Below are 12773 nucleotides of genomic sequence, written 5' to 3'. Positions count from 1 at the left end.
ATAAATAAGTTTCAGGTTCTACCTGACCAAGATGGCAGAATTGAGTGACATTGCCATGTCCTGCCCGTGAAGCTGTCAGTCATGAGTGACATTGCCATGTCCTGCCCATGAAGCTGCTGGACTGGGGTGTAGCTTGCCCCTGCACAGAGTGACTGATTCTGAGTGACAATATCTAGTTTTTGCTTCTAAATATAAACTTCATTGTAAAGACCTTACCCCATTGCTTCTAAACCTATAAGTATTTGTGTCTTTGATAGAGAAAAAGGAACCATTTTTAATTCAAGAAAAATGTATAGATGGTGACTTCTATGTCTGTCAAAGAGAAAATTATTTAGTTTGTCTTGACTTGTTTGATTGTAGGTCACACCAGATGTATTACATGTTTGGCTTCCTGTTTCTGGTGTTTATCATTTTGGTCATTACATGCTCGGAAGCAACTATCCTGCTTTGCTATTTCCACCTGTGTGCAGAGGTATGTCCTAGCAGCGCTCGGGTCGGATGAGGTGCCAGCTGAAGGGTGGCGTACGTCGGGTGGGTAGTGAGGAGGAATCCTGCCTTAACGGCGCTTTTTGAGATAGAATCTGACCCACACCGCTAAGTCAAATGTTGGTTCCCTTTAGAGTGTGTATTCAGCATGTGTGGTTAGAGCTTAACTTTAAAATGTTAAATGTTTAGCTTATAAAGGTAAGGCTTAAAAAATTAATATTTTTTCTATATAGCATCGATATTTCTAGCCTGAAATTTAGTGAAGATAAACATTTTATTTGGGAAAATTCACTCAAACAGGAATTCATGGTCACTGTATTGAGTTACATTGTTGGCAGCATGGGAAAACGGGGGCATTCTGTCAAAAGGTGGTAATGATTTTTAAAGGTTTAAGTTGGGTTAAATCATTCTTTGTAGTTATTTTCTATTCAGGAGATAAAATCTAACTTTGTTAAACTTGGTGCTTTTTAAAAAAAAAAAAACTTTTGAGGCTTAAATTCACATAAACCATTGCAAAGTAAATGATTCAGTGGCACGTCCTACAGCTAGCAAGCTAGTGTTGTCTGACCACCGCTGCTTTCGTATTTTCATTCCCCACCAAGCTCAGACTGCCCCCTCCCCCCAGCAACCCCCAGTCTGCCTCTGTGTGTGGATGTCTTTATTCTGGCATTTCATCTAAGTAGAACTACAAGATAGGAAGCCTTCTGTGCTTGGCCTCTCTCACTTAGAACGTTTCCTTTTTCACATTTTAGAAGGTCTCTTGGGAAACGGAGAAAGAGGCACCTGCAGAGTCACGGGCTGCGGAGGGCCTTAGTGCTATGTGTCAGTCCTGGTTGGGCTTTATGACTAGTGATGGTCCGTGTGAGCAGATACACCCCAGCTCGTTAATCTGTTCATCCACTGACGAACTTGTTTCCACCTTTTCACTATTGGGATTGGCGCTGCTCTGACTGTTTATGTACAAGTCTGTTTGGTGCCCATTTCAGTACCTTGGGTAGATACTTAGGAATAGAATTGCTGAGTCCTATGTTGATTCTTTCACTTTTGAGGAACCAACACACTGTTTTCCATAGAGGTGCCGTCATTTTACACTCTCACCAACAAGCACAGTGGCTCTATGTCTGTACATTTTTTATAGTATTTGGCATTTTCCACTTTTTAGTCCTGGTGAGTGTGAAGTAGCACCATGGTAGGGTCTCTGAGAGGTCATTCCCCAGTGACCACTTGTGTAGAGCATCTTTTTTTTTGTTTGGTAAATCATTTGTTTGGATCCTTTTCCCATTTGTAAATTAGATTATCTTTTTGTTGAGTTTGACAGTTCTTTGTTCTGGATACCAGACTTTTATCGGGTACACAATTGCAAATACTGACTCGCATTCTGCTGGTTGTGCTTTCACTTCCTTGGTAGTCCAATTTCTGTTTTGCTTTTGTTGTTATATCTAAGAATTCATCGCTAAATTCAAGGTACTGAGATCTACCCCAGTTAAAGTCACATATTAAGGTCATTGACCCATTTTGATAGGGAATTAGGTATCCAACTTCCTTTTTTGCATGTACATATCTGATTTTCCCAGCACCATTTGTTGAAGCAGCTGTTCTGTCCTCGAATAGCTGTGGCAATGATCTAGAAAACCACAGACCACATATGTAGGTTCATTTGGGGTGGTCAGTTCTCCGGTGGTGTTGCATGTCTGTCCTTCACCAGTCCACGCTGTTGTTGACTGTTAACTTTGTGGTAGTTAAGTTTTAAAATTAGAAAGGGTAAGTTCTGCCTTTTCTTTTGGAAGGTTGTTTTGGCCATACAGGGCCCCTTACAATTCCTTGTGAATTGGGCTTGACCTTTCCATTTCTGCAGGAAGTCACTAAGAGCTCACCCGGAGTACAGATCCTGTGTGTCTGCTGGAGAGCTTGGCCATCTTACGGGGGCTTCCAGTGCGTGGACAGGGATCTCTTTCCATTTATTTGTCTTCCTTAGTTTCTGTTAGTAGTGTTTTGTGGTTTTCAGAAAGTACAGAAAAAACCTCCTTGGTTAAATTTCTTCCAATGCATTTTATTCTTTTAGGTACTATATTGTATGTGGAATATTTTTTTTTTAATTTCATTTTTGGATTGTTCATTGTTGGCTTATGAAAACACAACTTATTTTTATGTTTATCTTGTACTCTGCACCTTTGCTGAATTCATTTTTTTGTATGTGCATTCTTTAGGATTTTCTAATATTGATGTGATTTTAAAATGTACTTTTCACATATTTTAAAGGATAGGAGGCATAGTAGAGTATTGACAAAGATCTAGGTTTAAAAGCTACTTAAAGTAAAATTAGAAAAGCTTGAAGTAAAATAATAAAACGTAATAATGAAAATGGAGATCAACCACATCGTTGTAAAGTAATCTTCCTGTTACAGAGTTGATAGACTTAAGATAAGCAACATTACTTTTTAGGTGTGTAAGGAAGGGTTTTATGCTGCTTTTCTTTGGGAAAGATATATTTTAAAATGCCGTCAAATGCTTCATTATTCAGAAACTTAAGACTTGCCCACACTTGAAGATGGGGTGGAGGGAAGTGGGGAGATGCCCTGCAGCAGGGGACCAGAGCGAGGGCTGTTTCAGTTAGTGGTTTGCTTTGTCCCTTTACTTGCTGCTCGTTGTCTCGTAGCTGGAGAGTAATCCTTGTTTAATTTTGCTTCTACCTAGGATTACCATTGGCAGTGGCGTTCATTCCTTACCAGTGGCTTTACAGCTGTTTACTTCTTAATATATGCAATACACTACTTCTTTTCAAAACTGCAGATCACAGGAACAGCAAGTACAATTCTGTACTTTGGTTATACCATGATCATGGTTTTAATCTTCTTTCTTTTTACAGGTAAGAATTAAAATGTGAAATGATTGCTGTATAATATAGCTAACATTATAATAACTTATTAGGGAGAGAATTAGTAATTCTTTTCCTTTCATAAGATCTGTGAAGGTTTCTACTACTTAGTGCTTCTATGTTTAATCCCCTAGCAACTGGGCATAGTTAGTTCCGCCCACTCCCAGATGAGGAAAGAAAGCTAAACTTGGGTCATGGTGAGCTGAAAGCACAGGGGCCCTTTGGATCAGCGCCTGGACTTTCGCCTCCTCACTCTCTTAATAGCAGAGTATGTCTTGGGCCCATTCAGAAATAAGGGGGAAGGTTAGTTATTTAAATTTAGGAATGAGTAGAAATTGAAGTCAAGATGAGATTGAGAATGGGTCCTAACAGGGAAAGAGGATCATAGATCACCTCTCATTCTAGAATTTTTTTTTTTTTAAAGATTTATTTATTTGTACATACAGAACTGGGGTACAGGCTGGAGGCTCAGGGGCGGCGAGAGGCTTCACCAGAGACAGAGTGGGGAACAGAACAGGCAGATCGACCAAGTACACTGCTGAGGGGAGCAGCGGGTGGGTCAGGAGAGGTCTGCCACACCATGTGGTCACCTCCGGGGCAGGCGGGAATCGAACTCATGTGGAAGTGGCTTTAGATTCTCAGTGCTGTGCTTTAACCCGCTGCGCCACCAGGGAGGGCCTCATTCTAGAATTTTTATCTCCACTTTAAAACCAAAGTACCAAATGATATATAGTGTGCGCTGTATTGCTGTTTAGTTTATGTATGTTTATATATATCTCCTCTGACCAGTTGATAAAAGGTTTGTGTGTTTGATTTTTTTTTTTTAAATATCTCAGAGCCCTGTGGTTGGCTTGTTACATTATGGAATGACAGCGTTTTTTAAAAAACAAATTGTGGGATCTTCCTTTGTCACAGAAAATATGTATCTAATGTCTTCTCTAAGATTTGGCTACAGGGCCTTCCCTGGTGGCGCAGAGATTAAGTCTCAGCACTATCACACTATCACCCATTGCTGTAACCTGAGCTTGATCCCCGGCCGGCCAGGGACACTCACAGGGGTGCAGCAAACTGCTTCTGTCCTGACCACTGCTTCCCTCAGCAGTGGTTTTCAGTAGATCCACCTGTTCTGTTCCCCACTATGTCTCTGATGAATCCTCTCACCCCCTTATCTCTGGCCTGCACCCCAGTTCTTAAATGCACAAATAACAAATCTTTAAAAAAAAAAAAAAGATTTGGCTGCAGAAGCCAAAAAGAAGAACTTTTAAAAAGGTGCTGTTTTATATTTTGCTCATTTCAAACTTCTAGAATAAGAATTTAGTAATAAGTGGTCTGGATACCAAAGCATACGTGTTGTCACGAGTTACTGCCCTGTACAGTAGTCTGTGGAGGCAGGTAGGGCAGATAAAATTACCTCTATTTAGTTAGTGTGTTATTATTCTTTGAAAACTGATAATTCCCAGTAACTGTATAGAAAATACCTCAATTGAGTCTGTGACTGACATTCCGTTTAGGCTGTTTATACCATAATTTGGAAACAATGTAATAGCAATGTTTTATTTTGTGATAAGAAAATATTCTTAAGAAAGGGAAATTGATAATCCATTTCAGTCTTTTGCAGGTAATAAGGGAAAAATTTTATAAAAAACTTAGGTGATCTTATCAAACATTCTTAGTACCCGTTTATACAAGATTTTGAGGCAGTTGTGTAATTTTAAAAAGTTCATGGATCCCTATGGTTTATAATTCCAGGCAGATTGTAACTGGTAGTTTTGTGACTTTCTAAAGAATCACTTAACATCATCTGTATTTTTGTGTAATTTATGAAATTTTCTTTTTGAAAAGAGGTTTATTTTGCTTTTTCTTTTTTAGGAACAATTGGCTTCTTTGCATGCTTTTGGTTTGTCACCAAAATATACAGTGTGGTGAAGGTTGACTGAAGAAGCCCCGTGTGTCCAGTTAAAACAGAAATAAATTAAATTCTTCATCAACAAAGAGCTGTTTTTGTGACTACCTTGAGTTTTATCAGACTTATTGGCCTAGTAATCCTTGAGAACCGACATAATTCTGAATACACCTCTTCCCATACACCTGTCCCCACAGAAAGTGTTTTCAACACTAAAGCATTTGTATTGTGATTTGATTAAGTATATATTCAATTGTTCTCATTGAAGAGCAAATTTAAATATTATGTGCATTTGTAAATACAATAGCTATACAATTTTCAATACTTCTAACAGCAGATAAAGGAGGCCATATTAAACAAAGCTGGTGAAATGCAGGACAGTGCATTGTAAATAGGATTTTCTAGGCTCGGTAGGCGAAAAGATTATTTTTCTTTGAAGGAAATAACTTTTTATCATGGTAATTTTGAAGGATGATTCGTATGATATGTTTATTGGGGGGATGTGGCTTTTAAAAAGATTCTGTATTGGTTATATCTGTTCATATCTTCTTTTCTGTGTTGACTTCATTATTCCCATGGTACTGGCCTTTTAAACTATGTGCCTCTGAGTCTTTCAATTTATAAATTTGTTATCTTAATAAATATTGTAAAAACGTCTTCATTGCATTATTACCTGTTGTATATTCAAGGAAGTTCTGTAAATATAAATTTATTTACCAATGGTGTTTTATAGTGATTTATATTCCTTTATCATATCTTGTTGAGTTTTGTTGTTGTGACACTTTGAATTTTGATCTAAATTAAATTCCAGTCTCTCTGGATTTGTGACAAAGCTCAGATTTTCACCAAGGAACAGTAATGGGAATTTTAGTCATATATATCTAGCCAAATAAGTTATTTAAGTCTAGTAGTTAATATTGGCTGTGTTGTCAGTAATGTTTTTACCCTGTTTTCAATATACATGGCTTTTGGTTTTTGAAAAGTCAGTTTTGTAATCTATACATTAACTATAACTGGCATGTAATCTTCTTTATGTTGTCTTGATTTGGATTTCATAAATAGTTTTATTTCTTAGAGTTAAGTATTTCTCTTTTACATCCATCAGAATAGTTGAAAACCATTTATGTGGAATACAGAAGTTTGGGATGATTTCAGAGAGAGTCTGCTACAATGCATCTTGCGTCATGAGGCCCTCATACTTGCAGCCTACTAGAAAAAGCCAGGTGCTGTCATTAAAATTACTAGCTGTTGCACTTAATATATTGCTGGATTCTTACTGAATAATTCCATATTGACATCTATTTTAAAAAAACAAACAAAACAAAACCTGGTCGTTGGTTTTGAAGTACAAAGGGACATTAGTTATTTTTAAACTCTCACTTAGATTTGAGATAGAAAAGTTCCCTTCAAATTTATTTCATATACCTCTTGTTTTACATATATTCTGCTGCTAAGACACTATTGAGATAGGATGGTTGACTAAACAAAGATTAGGCTAAGGAAACCCCAGATTCAGACACGGGGCTAAACTTATTGGTCAAGAATCACTTCAGTTTTATCTTTTCCTTCTGTAAACAATAGTGATCAAAACTGTAAGTTTTTGATAACAATTTTTTTATGCTTTGAGGTACCCATTTTTCATCCGGTAATCAGAAAGAGGTAAAGACTTAGGGAGCAGAGATGCGAGAGACAAGGAAGAGAAACCAGGCGAGGGCTGATTCTCTGTTCCCCCAACATGCTGTTCACACACCAGCTTGACCTCAGTGCACAAAAGAATTTTTCCATATTTGCATTTCACCTATAGCCCAAATAAAGAGTGGCTATAACATCTCTAGCTGCAAAAAGTAATTTTTTCTTAACTATTTTCACTTTGACAGAACAAGACCTGTTTCCTTCTGATTTTTTTTTCTCCCCTTAGCTATGTAACTCGAATTTTAAACATTAAAAAATTACTGTTTCAATACATCCTTTTAACTCTTGAAATTCCATTGGATTTCTTTAAGCTCTTCATTTGAATTTCATATCTACATTCCTGAGTTTGATTTTTCTGCCCCTTCCGTCCTTTGACCCAATGATATAATTGACATCATTAATAATTTTATTCTGTGGCCCTCCCTGGTGGCGCAGCAGGTTAAAGCGCTGCACTAAGAAGCTAAAGCCACTTCCGCATGAGTTCAATCCCCGCCTGCCCCGGAGGTGACCACATGGCGCAGCAGACCTCTCCTGACCCGCCCGCTGCTCCCCTCAGCAGTGTACTTCGTTGATCTGCCTGTTCTGCTCCCAGTTCTGTCTCTGGTGAATCCTCTCTCTGCATTCTGGCCTGTACCCCCCAGCTCTATATGAATAAATAAATAAATCTTTAAAAAATAATTATTTTGTAAAGCAGAAATTACCACTCCTAAAAGTCCTGTCTCACAATATCCTTGGATATTTGTAGTTAAAAGCAGTGTAGTTTCTGTGAATTGTCTTGACAGTATGAATAGCACTGTCGATGATCCTAGATCATTAATTTCTCTCAGAAGAGTTAAAAATGATAGCTAAGTCAAAAAAAATAGATAAAAGGTTTGCTATTGAGTTTTTAAAAGCCAATTTTTACTGGTATTTGACATTCCATGACATTGTTTACACAGAATACAAATGGCTTTTTCCTAAGTACAAGCTGTCGGTTATCAAAGTCAGAGGCGGGTGGGTCCGATTGGACAGTTCTGCAGGAAGCTGTGTGCATGTATTGACAGGACATCTCATACAGTGAACTGAGGTGTTCCTGGGACAACCTCCAGTAGAAAGGTGCTCGGGCCCAGGTTAGCCACAGCAAAGTGTGCTGCTGCATCAGCCTAAGGTGGAGGAACTGGGGACCCAACCTACCCCGTGACCCTGCCATGAATCACGACCCTGTCAGGGTCCTCTCAGTGGCCACCGCCACTAGCACTCGAGAGACACTGTCCAGACTTCCTACCCTTCTGCCCGGGATGATATGACCTTGGAGAATTTTGCCAACCCTTTGAGAGAGAATGAGAAACTGATGAAGCGCGGAGCTGGGGTGTCCCTCAGGACATCTGCATGTAAAGCGCAGAGTGTTTTTCCTGCTTCACACACAGGGAAAATAGGAATTGGTTATTACTGGGTTTGCACAAGGTAGTTGCCATCAAAAATGACTCTCCAGAATTACACTACTCTTAAGCGGGAAGAGAGACAACTACCAGAGGATTCCACTCATGGAATATAAAAAGCAAAATGAAAACCTTTGAAGTCTGCGTAACTAAGACTACTGGGAAGGGACCCAATGGACCGTCATGGAGGGCCGCTGGGGCTCTGGTGGGTGGCGCTCATTTGTACCAGTGTGAACCTGCCCCCTAAAACTTGTAAATCAGTGTTTCACTAATTTTTATAAAGGATCCCTGCTCAGGGACTTCCTTGAGATCCAGCACATGGATCCATCAAAGATTTGGGCAATCCACCTGTGTACGGTGGGAGCCCCGGAATCACTCTGATAAAACACACCCCAGGAAGCACGTAGGAGCCCTCACTCAGGCTGGCTTCCCTAAAGCCTCAGACCCGGCTGGCTTTGCACCATCCTCAATGCAGTGATACACCTTTGGGTTACCTTTTTACACCTACCTACCTTTGTATACCTGCTGCTGTGTGTGTGTGAGAGAGAGGGAAAGAGAGAGAGAAATAATGAGTACAGGCGATGTGGAAGGGGCACTGAGCAACGGCCTGTTTCAATTTGCCACGAATGAGCAGACTTGCCCAATAGGAAACCATTCCTGAATTCATAATATAAGGATTCTTACACTTGGGGCCTCCCTAGTGGTGCAGGAGTTAGTCTCAGCACTATGAAACTATCAGCAGACACTGCAGCATGAGTTCAGTCACCCACCAGGGAGCTGACCCACATGGCGCAGCAGACCTCTCCTGTCTCTTTGCTGCTTCCCTCAGCAGTGTTTTTCAGTAAATCTGCCTGTTCTGCTCCCCACTCTGTCTTTGGTGAATCTTTTCACCCTCACACCTCTAGCCTACTCTCCAGTTCTTGTATGCATGCATGCATAAATAAATAAAATTTTAAGATATATTTATGCATACAGAACTGGAGTACCGGCCAGAGGACAGTGCAGGGACAGTGAGAGATTCACCAGAGACAGAGTGGGGAGCAGAACAGGCAGCTCTACTGTAAAACACTGCTGAGGGAAGCAGTGGGGAGACAGGAGAGTTCTGCTGCACCATGTGGGTCAGCTCCCTGGCTGGGGGATCGAACTCATGCTATGCTGAAGCAGCTGCGAATGGCTTTGTATCATTGTGCTCCAACCCACTGAGCCTCCAGCACAATGGGAACTGGAGGGAACTGTGTGTCAGTTCAGAAGAATAATTCATACTTATGGATACAGGAGAGTTCTGCTGCACCATGTGGGTCAGCTCCCTGGCTGGGGGATCGAACTCATGCTATGCTGAAGCAGCTGCGAATGGCTTTGTATCATTGTGCTCCAACCCACTGAGCCTCCAGCACAATGGGAACTGGAGGGAACTGTGTGTCAGTTCAGAAGAATAATTCATACTTATGGATACTTGACAGTTCTGTTATCATTTAAGTATACTTCATGTTGCTGTCTTTTAACTCCACAGGCCTGTCCTCCCCAAGAGACCACAAATTTCTCAAGGGTGGAAACCACCGCAGATGGACTTTGGTGCACACCCAGGGCATAGCAGTACTTGGCCGGGGCGGGGGCAAGGGTCCTGTATTTTGTTGTTTGAAACTGCTGCTCTAGGTGACCAGGGATATTGATTTTAAACATTTAAACTGTTAGCCTAATTAAATTGCTGTTTGATACTTGTTTCATTTAGCTCAGATTCCAGGACGTGCTATTTTGGTTCCGTAAAGTGACGCCTTTGAGCATGCAGCCAGCAGCATCGTTGTTCTGTGTTCGTCGACAGTTGTTCAAACAAATCAGCACTGGCAGAACTTGGCCAGCTCCTCTCTACACTCAGTTTGAACCGCTACCCATGGATCCAGCTCACACATAAAGCCACAAAGAGCCTAATTGAAATCAGAATGCTGGGTCATTTCTCACTCAAACAAAACAGATGGCCATCCGCTCCGCACTTCTGTCAAACTTGGGTGGGGGAGCATGATCAACATTTTAAACTCCCACACATGCTTAGCACTCCTTCAAGGAATTCTACACAACTATTAAAATGCAGGGGAGGGGGAGGGTAGTTTGTAAAATAGCAGAGATTATTTCCCTTTATTTTGAAGCCTTAAGAATGTGTGGTTTCGACAGATTAATTTTATTTGAAAGGACAGTTGCCTTCTCCTCCCCTCCCGCCCCCACCCCCGCCCGAGATCCACAACAGGCCTCCCCAGGACATGGCACTCTGGCATGTGGATTGTTTCAATCGAGGTCAGTCGAGGTTCTGCGGGCCCAAGACAAACATTCACCACCCTGGAACTATCTAGAAGAATGACATCAGAGCTGTTTCCCTGGGATTTTTGGGTTTTTTTAAAAGCTTTTTGCCCCAGACCAACCTCTAAGACAGGACAAGCATCCCATCACAGAGACCTGACCCGCTGTTTCCTGTCAGGTGAGTCCCCCTCCTGTCTCCTTGAAGGCCCAGGACCCTCTCCCTTTCCTTAGTTCAGGACATACACCCCCACTTTGCCCCATTGACTTTACAGTCTAAACATATGTCGATTCTCCATAGTACCTAATAAATTGGGGTTTTCCCCTACTAATCTGGCTGTTAATTGAATTGCTGGACCAAGAAGAACCCAGAGGGTAAGAGGAAATACCCTTCCCACGCCTACTTTTAATTCCAATTTTCTTTTAGACTAGTGATCCAGGCATATGGTCCATAACTCAAAACGTACAAAGGAATATAGAGAGACCTAAGTCTCCTTCACCCTCTACTCACCAGACCCTCATCCCCAAAGACAACTGCCATTAACAGTCTCTTCTCTATCTTTGAACCTTCGTATTTTATCTACCTGCTTGAAACATCTTACTCCTAATTAACCGACAATATCAATAGTGTTTGGTTTCAAAATCGGAGTGAGGAGCAGATGGGGCAGATTGACAAACTACACTCCTGAGGGGAGCAGCGGGCGAGACAGGAGAGGTCTGCTGTGTCATGCGGGTCACCTCCGGAGCCGGGGATCGAACTTGCGCTGAAGGGGCTGCGGCCAGCTGCAGTGCTGTGCTTTAACCCGAGGCGCCACCAGGGAGGGCCTAAAAATTATTTCTTTTTAACTGAGGTTACATTTGGACTGCCATCAGGTATCGCCAGAGTGGTGCCCACCCCGAGTCCGCCCCCCCACGCCCCGCCCCGTGGCCTGTTAAACAAATCTCAACTGAGGTGAGCTTTCTGAGGTGAAGTGCCAAGAGGGAGGTGGGAAGGCGAAGGTCAGGAGTAGACCATGGAGAAAAAATGAAAGAGAATTAAGCCAAAAAAGAAAGAGTGCGAGCCAGAGGAGTCAAATACAGGGGGTGCGCATCTCAAAGGTGCCGGGGAGGTGGGAGCGAAAGGGAGGAAATGAAGCTGCGTCCTCTGTCTCCCCTCTTCCTGTCCTCTGTCTCCCCTCTTCCCGGCTGGAAGCCCGGCTGCAGTCACTGGGAGCTCCCCACGCCCCGAGGGGGGGAGGGTCCAGGTGGGTGAGGGCTCGGACCACGTGGGAGGGAAGTTCCCGAACTTTCAGTCTGTGGGCGAGGACCCCTAGGGAAAATGAGCCCCCCTCCTGTCCTCAGTCAGAGCGGGGTGGAGAAGGTGCTGGGGGCCGCGAGCCCCCCTCCTGTCCTCAGTCAGAGCAGGGTGGAGAAGGTGCTGGGGGCGGGGCGCCAGGACGGCCTCCAGTTGGGGGCGCAGGCTGAGGAGAGTGTGTCTGAGGCGGACCCCCCCCTTCTGGAAGGGGCCGCAAAGGCAGCCTGCTGACCAGAAAGGGCTTCTGGTGTGTGCTGCCCCCTAGGGGCAGGAGGTCCGGCTGGCCATTGCTTAGCTTTCTGGTTTGTTCTGAGGTATGAGCTGGTGGCCCTTGGTGGCCAGGTATTTTGCTGAGGAAGGTCTAAGTCCCAGGTTGTCAGAGACGAGGACTTTCCGAGGAACGGTCACGTCTTCCTTCTCCCCAGCAGAGGCATCAGGAACTCCTCGCCTGGTAAATGATCAAAGCGCATTTTCCTCTTGCACTTTCCCCCCATCTTTCTCTTTCTCTTTTGAGATGATTGTAAGTGGATATGCAATTGTAAACGCTAACAGAGCTCCGGCCCACACGTTGCCCACCTTCCCCTATGGAAGCATCTTGCGAAAACAAAGCATCAGATCAAAACCAGAACACCGAAGGGACACAGTCGAGATAGCAAGATAGGGAGTATTTCCATCCCCACGAGTATCCCTCTGGTCTCCGCTCCTGTCACCCCCCACCCCACACACATCACCACTAGGCAGGTCTCCACGTCCATAACTTTGTCCTCTCAACAGTGTCTGTGATGGACGCAAGTGCTCTGGCATCTTGGGCTGTGAACT

At 42.8% G+C, this 12773-nt stretch overlaps 1 protein-coding gene across 1 annotated transcript in view; it reads left to right on the top strand.

Moving 5' to 3' along the window:
- TM9SF2 (transmembrane 9 superfamily member 2) overlaps positions 1-5921 on the top strand; it is a 44794-nt gene extending 38873 nt beyond the window's left edge. The window contains exons 15-17 of the mRNA XM_004680054.2: positions 361-472; positions 3181-3352; positions 5231-5921. Of these exons, the coding sequence (XP_004680111.1) occupies positions 361-472; positions 3181-3352; positions 5231-5298 (352 nt within the window). The 3' untranslated portion in view covers positions 5299-5921. The remainder of the gene's footprint in view (positions 1-360; positions 473-3180; positions 3353-5230) is intronic.
- The last annotated feature ends 6852 nt before the right edge of the window (positions 5922-12773 follow it).

Source organism: Condylura cristata, unplaced genomic scaffold (assembly GCF_000260355.1).
Source record: "Condylura cristata isolate star-nosed mole 26May11 unplaced genomic scaffold, ConCri1.0 scaffold00010, whole genome shotgun sequence".
Classification (NCBI taxonomy): domain Eukaryota; kingdom Metazoa; phylum Chordata; class Mammalia; order Eulipotyphla; family Talpidae; genus Condylura; species Condylura cristata.
Note: the sequence above shows the minus strand (reverse complement) of the source record. Positions and strands in the feature narration are given on the sequence as shown.